Raw genomic sequence first — 20520 nt, 5'->3', positions numbered from 1 at the left:
TTAGGCTACATCATGGAATTGGATCCTCTAATCAATTAATGAAAGTCATTCACAAGTTCTGGGTGTATATGGAACTTTGGGGGCTAGTAAGATAATGAAAAATAAATAAAAATTCCTTAACAAATTGCATTATATTGGCTGATAGAAGCAACTACTCTCTTTGGGCTTGAAAGGCCCTTTCAGTACAAAAAACAAAAAAAACTGTTAGTTTACTCCCTAAGTGTATTTTGAATTTTCAAAAGAAAGTATACTATGGAAAGTTCTTTAATAAAGAAGAAACTACCAGAGAGACTTCTTCCTGGGTTAACAATGGTCCGAACAAAGCAAAAGTAAAGACATATATATATATTTATAAGAATTTAAAACTCATAGGAATCACGCTATATGTGTTAAAATGAACGATATTCCATCATCTACTTCTGTAAAGTCAAGTCATGGTCCTGGTGTCATCATCTCTTCATACTTTTGTATGGACTACATAAATATTATGTGCTTATTTATAAAAGACTCATTTTTATGATATACATGAAAATCAGGCTAAAAGTTGGCATTTGAAAATGGAAAAAAATTAAGGGTTGCAAGGGAAGGAAGAAAAACATGGAGAATATGTTGTGAAAATGAAGCAAATGCTACAGCTCATGTTCAGTCCATTTATACTACAGTTTCATTTTATACTACACAGAAATTGAGCTTAAATTGTGTTACAAATTGGTGTGACTTTAGAAGACAGAAAAGAGAACACTTTACAGGATAATATAGCATTTTGCTTACATGTTCATTCCAGGCATTCCAGGGCCACCTAAAGCATTCAGTGGGGGTCTCATTGCACCTCCATAGTTCTGTAATGATAACCAAGGGTCAGACTACCACAAAACAAAAAAACAAAACCAAAGAGGAGGGGGGAAAGAAAGGAGAGCAGGTTAATGATTTCCCTACATAACTCCTGATGGGATAAGGCCTGTGCAATTCATTCTCAGAAGGGTCCACTCTTGTACTTTTGCTTCTATTTTAACAATTACTTTGGTTTGTGCCTTTTAAAAACTACATGAATATGTACAATCATTGGAGCATGTTAAGTGATTAAGGTATAGTTGCAATTATAATATTCAACATATCTTTATTAATTTCCTGATATCTGTACAACAGTGAACTTTTTCAAACAAAACATTTCATAAATCCCAAACTCTGTTTTTAAAGAAAGGACTTAGTCAACATGTTTGAAATTGTCTGACTCAGAAAAATTACATAAAGTCTGAAAACAAATAGGTGAATCCAGCATAAGAAAGTGGAATACAAACTTCTGTTCACAAAATAATATATCCAAGAGAGAAATGTACAAATATACAGATACACAAAAATATATGAACACTAAAGTATACTTCAAATATGTATGCGTGAATTATATGACTCAACAGACTTCTGTCAATATCTATTATGTGCATTCAAAGGATAAAAACATTTTAATGTTTTAACATGCATATCAGCTTAGCTTAGTTTAGTTTCCACAAGGGCCAAAAGACTACTTTTAACATTATCATATTAATATATTTGACATCATCAACTACTTTCATGCTCGGTTTTCTGACACCACCTGTTCCTCCAACATTTCTGATCACTCTTCTTCAATCTCCTTTGCTGGCTCCTTTTGTTTTGCTAGCTCTTAAAAATGTTGCTTTTCCCCAAGTTCTAGCCACAGCATTCTTTTAAATAAATACACATTTATGGGTACTCTTACCTGCTACCATTAGTTCAACAATTATTTATATGTTAGGAATTTCAAATCTATTTTGTCATGATGTCTCTCCTAAGCTCTTAGATAACTCATATGTTGAACTTCATATCAGCTGTTTCTATCTGGATACCATTTCACACTCAACATACCTAAAGGTAACCTCAATTTTATCTTCTCACAGCTGTGTTCTTTATATTGCCTTCCTCAGTCAGTTCTGTGGCGTCACCTTCTATGCAGCAGTCCAGGCTAAGAACCTCTGAGAGCTTGATATTTCTTCCTTTTATTTCAATTTCCATATCCAGTCAAGTTACCAAAGTCTATTGATTCTACCTGTAAAATAGCTCTTGAAATACTGCCCTCCTTCGTATCACTCATCTCTGTCATTTACCGAGACTACTGTACTGTCTTAGTTGGTCTCTCTGACTTAGCCTCTCCCCTTCCCCATCTATTCTCCATACTGCCTCCAGAATTGTGCTTCTTAAACTCAGTCCTATTTATGTCACTTAAACGCCATGATGCCCCACCCTGCCTATCAAATAAAGTCTGTACTTCAGCATGGGTCTATGGTGTTATTCACAGATCAGCTCTAGCCTATATTTCCTGCCCCCATTTCCTATAATATGTACCTTCTTCCCCTACTCCCAACTATACCCTCCAGACTGCTGAATTTCTTGTGGTTCAGAAACATGCAATACGCTTTTACATTCATGATAACTCATCTGCTATGGCCTTCTGTGTAGTAGGTGCTAAGATGACAAGGAAATATTCAATGAGAGAAGGTCTGTTAACTCCAGAGAGTAAGCCACAGTTTGTAAATAAATTACCTAATTACATGCTCTTCTCATTTTTTATTTACTTTTACTTTCAAGAAATCTTATTTAAACATCTCAATTGTGTATGCTCTGGGATAAGAGAATGGTGTCTATCCACACTTGAGTCACTGGTTAAAGAGATAGCTATTTCTCTTAACCTCTGGAACAAGCATGGGGGTGGCAGCAGCAGTATTACCAAGGAGTCTCTGAGAAGAAAGTCACTGGGAACGAAATCTGAATGGTAGAGTATAATAGAAATTCTTCACACAAAAGGTTGCTCCTCATTTTTGATCTTAGGTGGTCTGTGTTTTATCAAGGAAAATGTTAGTTTTCCTTCTAGCTCTGGACATGGAAAGATACTGGTTTGAATCTCTCTTGCCCCTGCCCTATTTCCTCTGCTCCTCTTTCTATATGTGTGATTGTGGGCCAGTGATTCTCCCAATGATCTGCTCAACCTTTATTTCCTTATCTGTAAAGTGAAAATATCATCTCTCTTATAAGCTTGTTGGAGGAAAAATGAAATCATACAAAACGCATATTAAAGTGCTTGGTGCATTAAAAGCATGATACCTGGTGCTCAAAAACTGTAGCTGTTAACTCTTATCACTGTTAATAAGGGACTGACTTAAATGAGTCTTCTCATTTTCCCTTGAGCCCTCAACCCTAACATGCTTGTGACATAGTGACTCCCTGACAGAGTACACGTATTTCTTTTCTTGACTTTTTTCCTACTGCCTAATAGTTTTTCTTTATGTATCTGAATCTCCTGCTAAAGAATAAGTACCTGAAGGTAGAGTCTGTATTACTCATCTTTGTGCATCCAGTGCTCAAGTATGACAGTGCACAAGTGTCATAGGAAATGAGTAAGAAATTATCCAACGCATATTTTGATAGACTTACAAAATATTTTCATTTTGTGAAGAATCTGAAGCATATAGAGAACAGGAAGATAAGATAGAATAACAACTAGCTTTCTAACTGGTAACAAAGGCAGAATGTGAAGAGCTAATTTCGAATCACTGAATTTTAAAGCTGATGGCAACTATACAATTCCATCTGGTTTAATCTCTCTCCCGATGCAACGCTCCTGACAAAAGGGCTGTTCGTACTCTGCTTGGAAAGTTTATAAAGAGTTTTTCCATGATTGGGCAGTTTAATTTCTAGCAAGTTCTTCCCCATACTGAGCTAAATTCCACTTCCCATCTTAGATTTGAAAATACAGAATTAGTTTACTCTCTCTTTACATGAGAGCCTATCATATATTTCCATCTCACTATTTCTCCACCCCAAGTATTTGATTTGGAAATCATGATATGTTCCTACTTGTATATAACTCATTTATCCTTCAGATTTCTAGAGGAATTAGAACTAGTTGGACAGTCTTGTTGAATTTTTCTGTTAATCATATGGTACCTGCTGAGCCTAAGAACACAGACAAGCTAAGTATACCTTATTATAAAAGCCAAGTAGAAAAATTACTTCAAATATGGCATTAGGGAAGACATTTTTCTTGATTAAGCAGATAATTCTGCTTTTCTATTGAAAGGATACTGATATCAATCTAAAAATCATGTATTACTACTGAACGAAGATTTAAAATAGATTAAGGGGTGGAAAAAATATGCCAGCATTTGGAGCAAAGTTTTATTTCTTCATCCATGCAGTAGGTTTTAATCACATATTTACTATGTTCTAGGTGTGCACTTTGCCTACATCAGCATTGTCTGAGAATCAAATTATATATATTTCTTCTAGGAATTCAATTATTCCAATAGATAACTACTGTCCCTCTTCACCACATTGGTCCTAAGCTGAAAAAATTGTGGAAATAATATTTATGATATTATGATACATAATATCTATGTATCTCATATCTATGATACAAAGGAGGTATGTATTTTGTTTTGCATAAAGCTAGAACAATATTCAAGAGACTGTTTCTATAATTCGGATACAAAAAAAGCAGACACATTCTGTTCTTGAGTAGCATCCATAGGATTAAATATCTGTCATGAGAGTTGTTTTTCTATTATCTTTTAAGAAACACAGCTAACTTTTATTATAAAGCTCACAGTTCAAATCCATATGTTACATATACCAGGTGTTATGAGTAAATACCTTACAAGAATCCCTTAATTCAAATAATTTTACTTCACTTTTTACCTATTATACCATTCATATGAACATGATTCCTATTTTCATTTAAGAACATAATATTTATAAATAATTTACTTTAACCTTTTATACTTATATACTGTGATTTTAAAAGTTGTTGTAGGTATTTCTGGTTTCTGAGGTAAATTCATACCAAAACACTTTACTTCCTCCAAATTATAAAGGAATAGATAGCAATGATATTAATCCAAATGGAAGAAATAAACTATTCTCTTTGGGTGTGAAAATGAAAAGAATTCATACTTACATGATAAACTTAGTTAAACTCTTCAATAAGCAATTACTCCCCAGAAATGTTTTCTTACTTTCTGTCATAATTTACTTATAATACAAAACACATACATATTTGGCTAGATATTTATAAAATATAAAGACCAATATGCTTTTTACTTCTGCATTTTCAAATGAGATCTAAGTATTCATACAGCTTAGGTGAGCATTGGTTCATCTTTCAAACACTGCAAAACTGACTCGAATCAGACTCTAATTTTTAAAAGTATTGAAAATATTGGTCTGGAATGACAAAAACTCAAAGAGCAGCTAGCTGAAAAGTAAGAGAACTGAATGAAGAATAAATTACAGGCATCAGCTTTTGATGTATATTTAAAATGCATCTGTTATGAAAAACTTTTGAGGAAAAAAATCCTTCAAGTTGTATATAGCTAAACTGGTTGGCTTAGCTCATTAAAGACTAAAAGTATATTCATTCAGTGAAATATCCTACAGATCTTATAAATTATAACTGCCATTAATAGATTAATGATGGTTGGTCATAAAAATCATCATCCTTAACATGAGTAGAAATAGGAAAAAATAATTTAAATATCTAAATTAGGGTTTTATAAGATCTTAAGGAAATACATAGAAAATAACTGAGCCTAAATAAAAGAAATGGGTTTTTTATGACTTTGAAGATCCCACAAATTTTACATAACACTTTTTCTTATCATGTAATATGGTATCTCTGAAAAATTTGTGCTTCATGTCCCAATACAGTTTATATATACAGTTGACCCTGAACAACATGGGTTTGAATCGTTCCAGTCCACTTATACGTGGATTCTTTTCAATAACTACACTATTGGAAAATTTTTTGTAGATTTGTGACAATTTGAAAAATCTTGCAGATGAACCACATAGCCTAGAAATCTCTAAAAAATTAAGAAAAAGTTAGGTATGTCATGAACGCATAAAATACATGTAGACATAAGTCTATCCTTATATAAGCATAAGGGGAGTGGTATGTAATATAAAATTAATAATGTGTTTTCTTACTGTTTTATAATTTTGCTTTCAAAGAACTACATTACTATACAGTATGTGCCTCTCTCTCTCCCTCTTCCCCCTGCCACCAACCCCAACAGGAGAAACTATGTATCAGCCTATCATCACATGTAAGTGGTTTAAAAAAATGTAACAATGTTTACCATACTGTATTGTGAATACGACTGTAATACTGTATGCCTTAAAAATATTATAATGATTCACTCATTAGTGTATAGGATAGACTATGATGAAGCAATCATTGATTATTACACTAGTTTACCATAAAGCTATCATATTGCTGCTTGTTATCAATGCATGAATTGTTATACCTGTAAATAAATAGGAATTTTTTTCACATGATCTTTTCATTTTTGATGTCCCGTGTTAGAAATATATGTAATATCTACAGTGTTTTGTATCATTTAAGACAACATTGATGAAGATGCTGACAGATGATTCATCTTATAAACAGATGATATAAACTTATGGTATCGAAAAATATAGTGCAGTACTGTAAATGTATTTTCTTATGAGTTCTGTAATAACATTTTCTTTTCTCTAGCTTACCTTATTGTAAGAATACAGGATATAATACAAACAATATATAAAACATGTGTTAATTGACTACGTATGTTATCGGTAAGGCTTCCAGTTAACAGTAGGCTATTAGTTAAGTTTTAGGGAGTCAAAAGTTATACCTGGATTTTCGACTGCGCAGTGGTTTGGTACCCCTAACTCCCATGTTATTCAAAGGTCAACTGTATATTATTACATGTTGGCAGTAACTCCTTGGTCTAAGTCACATTTACCTGAGAATCAAATTATATATATTTCTTCTAGGAATTCAATTACTCCAATAGATAACTACTATCCCTCTTCACTACATTGGTCTTAAGCTGAAAAAAGCTTAAGACCAATGGGTGTTAGATTCTTAATTCTCTGACTCCTTTGGGTACACAACAAAATACTTAACATTTTTAAAGCAGATACATGAAACAAGCTCCTAAAACTATCACTTATAAAGTCTGTTCTTGGAAAGAATAAAGAAAGTAAATCAATTCATTCTTTTAACCAATGTTATGATACACTAACCTCTGACCTTTGAGGAAGAAATTTAAAATTTGGAATTCTGGATTAGTTTCTTTGAAATATAACATTACAACATTAGTTTCTACCCCATGCAGTTTTCCCAAGAGAGACAGAGGGATGTTTTAGCTAAAATAAGTGATATCCTGGAGCAGCATACTTAAAAATGTCATCAATAGCTGAATAGGTTCAATCTTGGTGTATACTTCTGGGAAATTTTGATACAGAAGTAGGCTAACATCTAATGTATACTGATAGTATTATGCGTGTTCAGTAAGACCCATTTCAGTGTTTATTTCTAAAAGGTTCTCTATGGAGTTTATATTCTGTAAAGAAATATGGTAGTATGTAATAGTCAATGGCATTCTTCAAAAGATTTAGAAATATATTTTATGCTGCTTATTCTATTTAATTCAGTCAATTAGGTTTTATTTAACTTATCTTAGTTATCTTTAATAATAATCACTATAATTTTTCATATTTCCTCAATAGAACTAACAAAAGGGTAATAGTTATAATTTTTAATAATAATTACTATAATGTATTTCTACACAATGTGTTTTCTCCAGTGTACCAAAGGCATATGTGTAGCACCTGTTAAAATATGGTTTGTTGTTACATCAATTTGGACATGTCATAGATATGTCCTCAAGAGCCTAACAACCATGTTATTAAGCCTTTAATGTATATACTAGAAGCCAGCAAATAATACAGTTTGTTTGTATAAGATGAAGGCAAAAAACTCAGCCTCTAGCTTTCCTGCACTGATTATTTATTTACCTGTGGTCCTAAGGGCACCATTCCTCTTGGAGGCGTCATTCTCTGCATTGGCCCACCCATATTTGGATGTCCTAAAAAGAAAAAAAGTATGAAGATATTAGCAATGTAATGAGCATGAGTGCTAAACCGGAGGCTATAGCCTCCTCTCTGCCTGGTGTCACATCTTATTTACTAAGGACTGAGTTATTGACATCACCTTATCTTGGCTTCCATGGCCAGTTTTCTACCTCTTATCACTACTTACACTCTCCATTAATGTCTTGAAATTGAAATGTTCTTCGTATTCTGTGTTGAATCACATCTCTCACACCATTTGCTCCTTTTTTTTCCTCTTGGAATAGTATAATAGAGCCATACATATTTGTGGTACCTAAACAGCTCTGATTATTGGGTTTGTTAAACTACCAAGTAAGTTACTTATTGCATAGCATCCTCTTTCCTCCTGCTTATCTTTCTGGTGGACTAACCTCTCTATCTGAAAAAGGCAGAGAAAATCACAAGTGATACAATCACTTTTGAGTCTCACTTGTTTGAAGTTATACAAGAGGTTTTAGAAGTTACTAGTTAAAATACAGATTCTGGATATTTAATTATTCTGTTCCTTATGTTATCACTGCCCTCACTATCACACATAATTAAGAGTTAGCTAAAAAGATAATTACTTGGCCACATTACCTGTAAAAATGCAACTGATATAATTATGGAATATCTGAACAAATAAAACCTTCCTTAAAAAATACAAGATTTCCTTTGAGATTTTGCACATCAATTTCACTTTTACTTTAAAGTAGTCACCTTGTTGTCGAGTTGGGTCCATTCCACTGGGAAGTAATGGCTGACTTCCTGGGACACCTCCAAGAGCCTAGCATATTTAGTAAAACAAAATAAAAAGGAATATTGTAACTATTTATAAAATAAGTGCTGTAACAATTACAGAGTGCATCTGAGTATTTCATAAGATTTTTTTTAACATGTATTTTTTTTTTCTATTGGAATGTATTTGATTTACAATGTTGTGTTAGTTTCAGGTGTGCAGCAGTGATTTAGCTATAAGTATACATGTATCTATTCTTTTTCAAATTCTTTTCCCATATAGGTGGTTACAGAATATTGAGTAGAGTTCCCTGTGCTATACAGTAGGTCCTTGCTGATTATCATTTTATATATAGTAGTGTGTATATGTTAATCCCAACCTACTAATTTATCCCTCCCCCACAGCTTTCCCCTTTGGTAACCATAAGTTTGTTTTCTAAGTCTGTGAGTCTGTTCCTGTTTGTAAATAAGTTAATTTGTATCATTTTTTAAGATACCACATATAAGTAATATCATATGATATTTGTCTTTCTCTGACCTACTTCACTTAGAATGAGAATCTCTAGGTCTATCCATGTTGTTGCAAATGGCATTATTTCATTCTTTTTTATGGCTGAGTAAGAGTCCACTGTATATATGTACCACATTTTCTTTATCCATTCATCTGTTGATGGATGTTTAGGTTGCTTCCATGTCTTGGCTACTGTAAATAGTGCTGCAATGAACACTGGGGTGCATGTATCTTTTTCTAAATATGGTTTTCTCCGGATATATGCTCAGGAGTGGGATTGCAGGATCATATGGTAGCTCTATTTTTAGTTTTTTGAGGAACCTCCACAGTGTTCTCTATAGTGGCTGTACCAATTTACATTCCCACCAGTAGTGTAGGAGGGTTCCCTTTTCTCCACACCCTCTCCAGCATTTATTGTTTGTAGACTTTTTGATGATGGCCATCCTGACTGATGTGAGGTGATACCTCATTGTAGTTTTGATTTGCATTTCTCTGATAATTAGCAATGTTTAGCACCTTTTCATATGCCTCTTGGCCATCTGTATGTCTTCTTTGGAGAAATATCTATTTAGATCTGTCCATTTTTTGATTGGTTGTTTGTTTTGATACTGAGCTGCATGAGCTGTTTCTATATTTTGGAGATTAATCCCTTGCTGGTCACATCATTTGCAAATATTTTCTCCCTTTCTGGGGGTTGTCTTTTCATTTTGTTTATGGTTTCCTTTGCTGTGCAAAAGCTTTTAAGTTTAACTAGGTCCCATTTGTTTCTTTTTGTTTTTATTTTCATTACTCTAGGAGGTGGATGCAAAAAGATTTTGCTGCAATTTATGTCAAAGAGTGTTCTGCTTATGTTTTCCTTTAAGAGTTTTATAGTATCCCATCTTACATCTAGGTCTTTAATCCATTTTGAGTTTATTTTCATGCATGGTGTTAGAGAATGTTCTAATTTCATTATTTTACATGTAGCTGTCCAGTTTTCCCAGCACCTCTTATTGAAGAGACTGTGTTTTCTATCCTGTTCTTGATCTATTTTTCTGTCTTTGTGTCAGTACCATACTGTCTTGATTACTGTAGCTTTGTAGTATAGTCTGAAGTCAGGGAACCTGATTCCTCCACCTCTACTTTTCTTTCTCAAGGTTGCTTTGGCTATTCAGGGTCTTTTGGGTTTCTGTACAAATTTTAAGATTTTTTGTTCTAAATCTGCAAAAATGCCAATGGTAATTTGATAGGAATTGCACCGAATCAGTAGGTTGCCTTGGGTAGTGTAGTCATTTTGACAACATTGATTCTTCCAATCCAAGAACGTGGTATATATACCTTTCCATCTGTTTGTGTTTTACCTCCTTAGGTAGGTTTATTCCTAGGTATTTTATTCTTTTTGATTTGATGGTAAATGGGATTATTTCCTTAATTTCTCTTTATGATCTTTTGTTTTTAGTGTATACAAATGCAACAGATTTCTGTGTATTAATTTTATATCCTGCAACTTTAGTGAATTCATTGATGAGCTCTAGTAGTTTTCTGGTAGCATCTTTAGGATTTTCTATGTATACTATCATGTCATCTGCAAACAGTGACAGTTTTACTTCTTTTCTAACTTGGATTCCTTTTCTTTATTCTTCTTCTCTGATTTCAGTGGATAGGCCTTCCAAAATTATGTTGAATAAAAGTGTCGAGAGTGGACATCCTTGTCTTGCTCCTGATCTTTGAGGAAATGCTTTCAGCTTTTCATTATTGAGTATGATGTTAGCTGTGGGTTTGTCATATATGGCCTTTACTATGTTGTGGTATATTTTCTCTATGTCCACTTTCTGGAGAGTTTTTTTTATCATAAACGGTGTTGAGTTTTGTCAAAAGCTTTTTTTGCATCAATTAAAATGATCATATTTCTTGTTTTAATTAATTAATTATTTTTGGCTGCATTGGGTCTTCACTGCTGCACGTGGGCTTTTCTCTAGTTATGGTGAGTGGGGGCTACTCTTTGTTGCAGTGCGCAGGCTTCTCATTGCGGTGTCTTCTCTTGTTGCAGAGCACGGGCTCTAGGCGTGTGGGCTTCAGTAGTTGTGGCACATGGGCTCAGTAGCTGTGGCTTGTGGGCTCTACAGCACAGGCTCAGTAGTTGTGGTGCATGGGCTTAGCTGCTCTGTGGCATGTGGGATCTTCCCGGACCAGGGCTTGAACCCATGTCCCCTGCATTGGCAGGCAGATTCTTAACCACTGCGCCACCAGGGAAGTCCGATCATATAGTTTTTATTCTTCAACTTGTTGATGTGGTTATCACACTGATAGATTTGCAGATATTGAAAAATCCTTGCATCCCTGGGATAAATCCCATTTGATCATGGTGTATGATCTTTTTCATGTATTGTTGGATTCAGCTTGCTAGTATTCTGCTGAGGATTTTTTGCACCTATGGTCATCAGTGATATTGGCCTCTCATTTTCTTTTTTTGTGGTATCTTAGTCTGGTTTTAGTATCAGGGTGATGGTGGCCTCACTGAATGAGTTTGGAAGTGTTCATTCCTCTGCAATTTTTTGCAATGGTTTCAGAAGGATAAGTGTTAACTCTTCTCTAAATGTTTGATAGGATTTGCCTGTGAAGGCTTCTGGTCCTGGACTTTTGTTTGTTGGGAATTTTTAAATCACAGTTTCAATTTCAGTGCTTGTGATTGGTCTGTTCATATTTTCTGTTTCTTCCTGGTTCAGTTTTGGGAGATTGTACCTTTCTAAGAATTTGTCCAAATCTTCTAGGCATTTTAGTGGCATATAGTTGCTTGCAGTAGTCTCTTCTGATCCTTTGTATTTTTGTGGTGTCTGTGGTAACTTCTCCTTTTTCACTTCTTATTTTAATAACTTGAGCCCTCTCCTTTTTCTTGATGAGTCTGGCTAAAGGTGTATCAATTTTATCTTTTCAAAGAACCAGCTTTTAGTTTCATTGATCTTTTCTATTGTTTTCTTTGTCTCTATTTCTGTTCTGATATTTTTTTTCAATTAATTTTATTTATTTTTGGCTGTGTTGGGTCTTTGTTGCTGTGCGTGGGCTTTCTCTAGTTGTGGTGAGCAGGGGCTACTGTTTGTTGCAGTGCACGGGCTTCTCATCGTGGTGGCTTCTCTTGTTGCAGAACATGGGCTCTAGGCACGCGGGCTTCAGTAGTTGTGGCATGCGGGCTCAGTAGTTGTGGCTCGCGGGCTCTAGAGCACAGGCTCAGTAGTTGTGGTGCACAGTCTTAGTTGCTCTGTGGCATGTGGGATCTTCCCGGGCCAGGGATCGAACCTGTGTCCCCAGCATTGGCAGGTGGATTCCTACCAATTTTTACAGTTTTACAAATTTTTACAGTTTTTTTCTTGCTGCTGACTCCTAATCTCATAGCATTGTGGTTGGAAAAGATGCTTAATATGAGTTCAGTTTTCTTAAATGTACCAAGGCTTGCTTTATGGACCAGCATGTGATCTATCCTGGAGAATATTCCATGTGCACTTGAGAAAAATGTATATTCTGCTGCTTTCAGATGGAATGCATAAATATCAATGAAGTCCATCTGGTCTAATGTGTCATTTAAAGCCTGGATTTCCTTACTGATTTTCTGCCTGGATGATCTGTCCATTGATGAAAGTGGGGTGTTAAAGTCCCCCACTATTATTGTGTTACTGTCAATTTCTCCTTTTATGGCTGTTAGTGTTTGCCTTATATATTGAGGTGCTCCTATTTTTGGTGTATGTATATTTACAATTGTTATATCTTCTTCTTGGATTGATCTCTTGATCATTACGTAGTGTCCTTGTCTCTTGTAATAGTCTTTATTTCAGAGTCTGTTTTGTCTGATATTAGTATTGCTACTCCAGCTTTCTTTTGATTTCTATTTGTATGGAATACCTTTTTCCATCCCCTCACTTTCATTCTGTATGTGTCCCTAGATCTGAAGTGGGTGTCCTATAGAGAGCATATATACAGGTCTCGTTTCTGTATCCATTCAGCTAGTCAATGTGTTTTGGTTGGAGCATTAATCCATTTATATTTAAGGTAATTACTGATATGTATGTTCTTATTGCCATTTTGTTAATTGTTTTGGATTTGTTTTTGTAGGTCTTTTTATTCCCTTCCACTTTTGTTCTCTTCTCTTGTGATCTGATGACTATCTTTAATGTTGTGTTTGGATTCCTTTTTCTTTTTTGTGTGTATATCTGTTGTAGATTTTTGGTTTGAGGTTACCATGAAGTTTTGATATAGCAGTCTATACATATACAAGATTGTTTTAAGTTCACGATCTCTTAATTTCAAATGCATTTCCAATATCCTGCATTTGTACTCTTCTTGTGATTGCTGGTTTTGATATCATATTTGTGTGTGGATGATTTCCTATCTTTGCTGTATGTTTGCCTTTACTGGTAAGCTTTCCCATTCATAATTTTCTTGTTTCTCGTTGTGGGCTTTTCTTTTTCGCCTAGAGAATTTCCTTTAGTATTTGTACAGCTGGTTTGGTGGTGCTGAATTCTCTTACCTTTTGCTTGTCTGTAAAGCTTTTGAGTTCTCCGTCAAATGTGAAGGACAGCCTTGCTGGGTAGAGTATTCTTGGTTGTAGGTTTTTCCCTTTCATCACTTTAAATATATTGTGCTATTCCCTCTGGCCTGCAGCGTTTCTGCTGAAAAATCAGCTGATAACCTTATGGGGATTCCTTGTATGTTATTTGTTGCTTTTCCCTTGTTGCTTTTAATATTTTCTCTGTCTTTAATTTTTGTTAATTTGATTAATATGTGTCTCAGCATGTTTCTCCTTGGGTTTATCCTCTATGGGACTCTGCTTCCTGGAGTTGGGTGACTATTTCCTTTCCCATGTTAGGGAAGTTTTCAGCTATTATCTCCTCAAATATCTCCTCAGGCCCCTTCTCTCTCTCTTCTCCTTCTGGGACTTCTATAATGTGAATGTTGGTGTGTTCAATGTTGTCCTAGCTGTCTCTTAGACTGTCTTCATTTTTTTTTTTTTTATGGCAAGGCATTTTATTTTAAATATAGCAGTGTGTCAATCCCAAACTCCCAATCTATTCCTCCCTGTCTTCATTTCTTTTCATTCTTTTTTCTTTATTCTGTTCTGCAGCAGTGATTTCCACCATTCTGTATTCCAGTTTACTCATATGTTTCTCTGCCTCATTCTGCTATTAATTCCTTCTAGTGTATTTTTCATTTCACTTGTTGTATTGTTCATCTCTGTTTGTTTTCTATACTTTCTAGCTCTTTGTTAACATTTCTTGTATCTTCTTGATCTGTGCTTCCATTCTTTTTCTGAGATTTTGGATCATCTTTACTATCATTACTCTGAATTCATTTTGGGGTAGATTTCCTATATCCACTACACTTAGTTGTTCTGTAGTTTTATCTTCTTCCTTCATCAGGGACATATTCCTCTGCCATCTCATTTTGTCTAACTTTCTGTGTTTGCAATCCCCCATGCTGCAGGATTATCGTTCCTCTTCCCTCTGGTGTCTGCCCCCTGGTGGACAAAGCTGGTCTAAGAGACTTGTGCAGGCTTCCTGGTGGGAGAGACTGTTGTCTGCCCACTGGTGGGTGCAGCTGGGTCTTGTCCTTCTGATGGGCAGGGTCATGTCAAGGGGTGTGTTTAGAGGTGGCTGTTGGCTCAGGACGACTTTAGGCAGTCTGTGTGCTGACAGGTGGGGCTGTGTTCCTGCCCTGTTGGTTGTTTGGCGTGAGGCATCCCAGCTCTGGAGCCTTCAGGCTGTTGGGTGGGGCCCGATTTGGCATCAAAATGGCGGCCTCCAGGAAAGTTCATGTCAATGAGTACCTAGTACCTCTGCCACCAGTGTCCACACAAGATTTCTTATATTTCACACTCTTTTATGAATTTTATATGTCTGTACACCCAGTATGATTTCTTAGTTTTAAAATGATCCTACTTTGCCCAGTTTTCAGGCAAAGAAAATTGGTACTGTTGGGAACAAAATCTAGGCAAAAATTGTCCTATTTCTTCTTGAGAAGTATATATAATGCCTTTCCCCGAAATTAATTTACTAAGGGTAAATTAATTTTGCTTCTTAAATGTAAGCTATTTCTATAGATTATTTTACTCACTGGGGATTATAATAGGAGCAGAACTAAAATGCCAAGGAGCCAATGAATATTGTTTTGGGTAGTCATATTTTCCCTAAGAAACTATTTAGAAAAATAATACTCCAATTTAGTTCAAACAATTTGGCTGAATGGAAAAAGAGAACTAGAACTGAAAAAAGGTGCCAATTAACAGATAGGGTTTATATTATGCAGGGGTGCAATACTGGAAACATACTGAATTGTAAGTTTCTAATAGTCATCTGAGAAGCACTTAGAGCTGGACCAAGCTATAAATGATTTAAACATACTGATCCTATCTATGAAGCATGTATGTATACATATATACACATAATCCTGACAACTGGTAAGAATTTCTACAAAGGTTCACTAATTTAACTTAAAAGCAGAAATATCTTATTTCATTAGTTTAAAATTTCAAATATTTCAAGGGAAATTTCATATTAAATAATTTATTTATCCAGACCAGAACTGTTTCACTAGTTCTTATCATTGGGATGCAGTAGAGAACTCCCATTTTTCAAGCCATTTTTGTAATCCTTTGATTTTTTTGTTCACAAGCACACTCAATATCAATTTATTGATCTCCTACTAAATGACCTATTTCCTGCTTACCTTTCCAGCCTAATTTCTTGCTACTGCCAAGCTGACATTACAACTTCCAGTTATACCAAACTCTTTTCAGTTTTTTCAATTCATGTACTCAGTCAACAATATCTAAATGCCAACCATTAAAAGCAAAATAAAACAAAACTAAACACAAACTAAAACTAAACTTTCTTGTCTCTCTAGGAGGTCACAGACCATCAAGTGCTCATTCTGACATTTTAGATCTCGGTTTAGGGATAATTTCCTAACAAAATTCTTCCATATAATCCCAGTTTGGCATTAATTCTCCTTCTATATGCTTTAAAATATAAATATATTTTTTTAAATTTCAAACTTACAGAAAAATTGCACAGACAGTACAAAGGATTCCCATATACCCTGACACTGACTGCCCAATAGTTAACATTTCACCGTATCTGCCACTTGAGAGCAAGCTGCAGACATTATGCCTCTTCACTTCTAAGTACCACAGAGTTTAGTTCCCTAAGCAAGGATATTCTCCTACATAACCACAACACAACTTTTCAAGTCAGGAAATCCATTGATAAAACACTACCATCCAAAACACACAGACGCCATTTAAATTTTGCCACCTGTCTCAACAATGTTTCTTTTTACTTTCTGGGACCAGGATCTCATGGAACACATGTTGCATTTAGTTATCATGTCTCTTCATGCTCTTCCAGGTCTTCCCTTAGTCTTTCTCTATCATAGCCTGAACAGTTTTGAAGAATGAGTCTTAAATTCTACAGGATGATCCTCTGATGTCTCTTCATGACCCAGACTCAGGTCTTATTTTCTTAGGAATACTGCAGAACTGATGCTATACTCTTCTCAGTGTATCACATCAGAGGGTACATGATGTTGACTCATCCCACTACTGTTGATGTTAACCTTATCATCTCATTCTGTTGGTGTTTGCCAGGTCCTACACTAGATCATTATTTTTCCCCTTTGTAATTGGTTACATTCAATATTAGAGCTATTCCAAGATTGTTAATATCCCATTCCTCATTAATCCTTTATCAGCCTTAGCATCCACTGACAACTCCTAAGCACTGTAACAGTTGCCAAATGGAAACACTGCATGTGTATCATTCTTTCTGTGCTTACTAGTTGGCATTCCATTGTAAGGAACAGCTTTCCCTTCTTACTGATTGATACATTGACACTTACGGATTGCTATTCTAATCAAAAGGTTATAATCTATTTACTGTCATCATTCATTTTAATATTTAAATTATGCAAGATCTGGCCAGTAGGAGGCTCTTCAAGCTGGCTCTATTGTCCTTTTGAAACATTTCCATCATATTTTGAGCATTTCCTTACTGGTATGAGTAAGGTTCGTTTCATACTTTTCCTGGCCTAGCTCTGGAATCAGACCTTTCTCCAAAGGGTCCTGATTCCTTCTAGTGGAGGACAGCATTTAGGCACCAAGATCTGGGATCTCAAAGTGCTCCTTCTTAGTTGAGTACATTGCCTTTTGGCTCTCTCAGTAAATGCTGCACTTGAAAATCTATGTGTATATGTGCACATATATATATATGTACATACATAAATTTATGACTAATTTTATATCTATCTGTGTGTGTGTGTATGGTACATACACATACCATAAATTCATACTCTCTAACACCAATCAGACACGTCCAATTACAATCCAGAACCTCAGGATTATTTTCAGTCTTCTTCCTTCTTATGTTTGTAAGTATTTTCTCCAACAGTGAGAAACCTGGCTTTCATTATCTTTAATGAAATTTTCTTTATCTATAATTATCTTTAATACCATTATGTGGCACTACCGTATGACTCCTCCCTGCCTCCCTGAATATCTTGGAATGCAGGGGAGGTAAGGGCTTCTTATGTGCATTTATAGATTCTTTTTTTTTTTTTTAACATCTTTATTGGAGTATAATTACTTTACAATGGTGTGTTAGTTTCTGCTTTATAACAAAGTGAATCAGTTATACATATACATATGTCCCCGTATCTCTTCCCTCTTGCGTCTCCCTCCCTCCCACCCTCCCTACTCTACCCCTCTAGGTAGTCACAAAGCACCGAGCTGATCTCCCTGTGCGATACAAAGCACCGAGCTGATCTCTCTGTGCTATGAGGCTGCTTCCCACTAGCTATCTATTTTACGTTTGGTAGTGTATATATGTCCATGCCACTCTCTCACTTTCTCCCAGCTTATCCTTCCCCCTCCCTGTATCCTCAATTCCATTCTCTAGTAGGTCTGTGTCTTTATTCCGATCTTGCCCCTAGGTTCTTCATGACCATTTTTTCTTTTTTTTAGATTCCATATATATATGTTAGCATATGGTATTTGTTTTTCTTTCTGACTTACTTCACTCTGTATGGCAGACTCTGGGTCCATCCACCTCACTACAAATAACTCAATTTTGTTTCTTTTCATGGCTGAGTAATATTCTATTGTATATATGGGCCACATCTTTATCCATTCATCTGCTGATGAACACTTAGGTTGCTTCCATGTCCTGGCTATTGTAAATAGAGCTGCAATGAACATTTTGATACATGACTCTTTGAATTATGGTTTTCTCAGGGTATATGCCCAGTAGTGGGACTGCTGGGTTGTATGGTAGTTCTATTTTTAGTTTATTTTGGGGGGGGTATGTGGGCCTCTCACTGTTGTGGCCTCTCCCGTTGTAGAGCACAGGCTCCGGATGCACAGGCTCAGTGGCCATGGCTCATGGGCCCAGCCGCTCCACGGCATGTGGGATCCTCCCGGACCGGGGCATGAACCCGTGTCCCCTGCATCGGCAGGTGGACTCTCAACCACTGCGCCACCAGGGAAGCCCTATTTTTAGTTTTTTAAGGAACCTCCATACTGTTCTCCATAGTGGCTGTATCAATTTACATTCCCACCAACAGTGCAAGAGGGTTCCCTTTCTCCACACCCTCTCCAGCATTTATTGTTTGTAGATTTTTTGATGATGGCCATTCTGACTGCTGTAAGATGATATCTCATTTTAGTTTTGATTTGCATTTCTCTAATGATTAATGATGTTGAGCATTCTTTCATGTGTTTGTTGGCAATCTGTATATCTTCTTTGGAAAAATGTCTATTTAGATCTTCTGTCCATTTTTGGATTGGGCTGTTTGTTTTTTTTGATATTGAGCTACATGAGCTGCCTGTAAATTTTGCAGATTAATCCTTTGTCAGTTGCTTCATTTGCAAATATTTTCTCCCATTCTGAGGGTTGTCTTTTCGTCTTCTTTATGGTTTCCTTTGCTGTGCAAAAGCTTTGAAGTTTCATTAGGTCCCATTTGTTTATTTGTTTTTATTTCCATTTGTCTAGGAGGTGGGTCGAAAAGGATCTTGCTGTGATTTATGTCATAGAGTGTTCTGCCTATGTTTTCCTCTAAGAGTTTTATAGTGTCTGGCCTTACATTTAGGTCTTTAATCCATTTTGAGTTTATTTTGTGTATGGTAATAGGGAGTGTTCTAATTTCATTCTTTTACATGTAGCTGTCCAGTTTCCTTGGCACCACGTATTGAAGAGGCTGTCCTTTCTCCACTGTACATTCCTGCCTCCTTTATCAAAGACAAGGTGACCATATGTGCGTGGGTTTATCTCTGGGCTTTCTATCCTGTTCCATTGATCTATCTTTCTGTTTTCGTGCCAGTACCATACTGTCTTGATTGTGTAGCTTTGTAGTGAAGTTAGGGAGCCTGATCCCTCCAGCTCCGTTTTTCTTTCTCAAGATTGCTTTTGCTATTCGGGGTCTTTTGTGTTTCCATACACATTGTGAATTTTTTTGTTCTAGTTCTGTGAAAAATGCCAGTGGTAGTTTGATACGGATTGCATTGAATCTGTAGTGTGGTTTGGGTAGTACAGTCACTTTGACAATGTTGATTCTACCAAACCAAGAACATGGTATATCTCTCCATCTATTTGTATCATCTTTAATTTCTTTCATCAGTGTCTTATAATTTTCTGTATACAGGTCATTTGTCTCCTTAGGTAGGTTTATTCCTAGATATTTTATTCTTTTTGTTGAAATGGTAAATGGGAGTGTTTTCTTAATTTCATTTTCAGATTTTTCATCATTAGTGGATAGGAATGCAAGAGATTTCTGTGCATTAATTTTGTATCCTGCTACTATACCAAATTCATTGATTTGCTCTGGTAGTTTTCTGGTAGCATCTTTAGGATTCTCTATGTATAATATCATGTCATCTGCAAACAGTGTCAGCTTTACTTCTTCTTTTCCGATTTGGATTCCTTTTCTTTCTTTTTCTTCTCTGATTGCTGTGGCTAAAACTTCCAAAGCTATGCTGAATAATAGTGGTGAGAGTGGGCAACCTTGTCTTGTTCCTGATCTTAGTGGAAATGGTTTCAGTTTTTCACCATTGAGGACAATGTTGGCTGTGCGTTTGTCATATATAGCCTTTATTATGTTGAGGTAAGTTCCCTCTATGCCTACTTTCTGGAGGGTTTTTATCATAAATGGGTGTTGAATTTTGTCAAAAGCTTTCTCTGCATTTATTGAGATGATCATATGGTTTTTCTCCTTCAATTTGTTAATATGGTTTAACACATTGATTGATTTGAGTATATTAAAGAATCCTTGCATTCCTGGGATAAACCCCACTTGATCATGGTGTATGATCCTTTTAATGTGCTGTTGGA

The 20520-nt window shown here is 35.6% G+C and overlaps 1 protein-coding gene across 5 annotated transcripts in view; it reads right to left on the bottom strand.

Moving 5' to 3' along the window:
• The window catches only part of SSBP2 (single stranded DNA binding protein 2), a 301417-nt gene that overhangs the window by 39551 nt on the left and 241346 nt on the right, over window positions 1-20520 (bottom strand). For all 5 annotated transcript variants that reach the window (XR_004349289.1, XM_032627488.1, XM_032627486.1 and 2 more), the window contains 3 exons: window positions 8647-8713; window positions 7852-7922; window positions 772-839 (listed from right to left, as the gene is read on the bottom strand). Coding sequence is in view for 4 of the 5 variants with exons in the window: in XM_032627488.1 (XP_032483379.1) it covers window positions 772-839; window positions 7852-7922; window positions 8647-8713 (206 nt within the window). In the remaining variant the exon portion in view is untranslated. The remainder of the gene's footprint in view (window positions 1-771; window positions 840-7851; window positions 7923-8646; window positions 8714-20520) is intronic.

The sequence above is a fragment of the Phocoena sinus genome, chromosome 3, assembly GCF_008692025.1.
Source record: "Phocoena sinus isolate mPhoSin1 chromosome 3, mPhoSin1.pri, whole genome shotgun sequence".
Taxonomy (NCBI): domain Eukaryota; kingdom Metazoa; phylum Chordata; class Mammalia; order Artiodactyla; family Phocoenidae; genus Phocoena; species Phocoena sinus.
The sequence above is the reverse complement of the archived record's forward strand: the minus strand, read 5'-3'. Positions and strand labels throughout refer to the sequence as shown.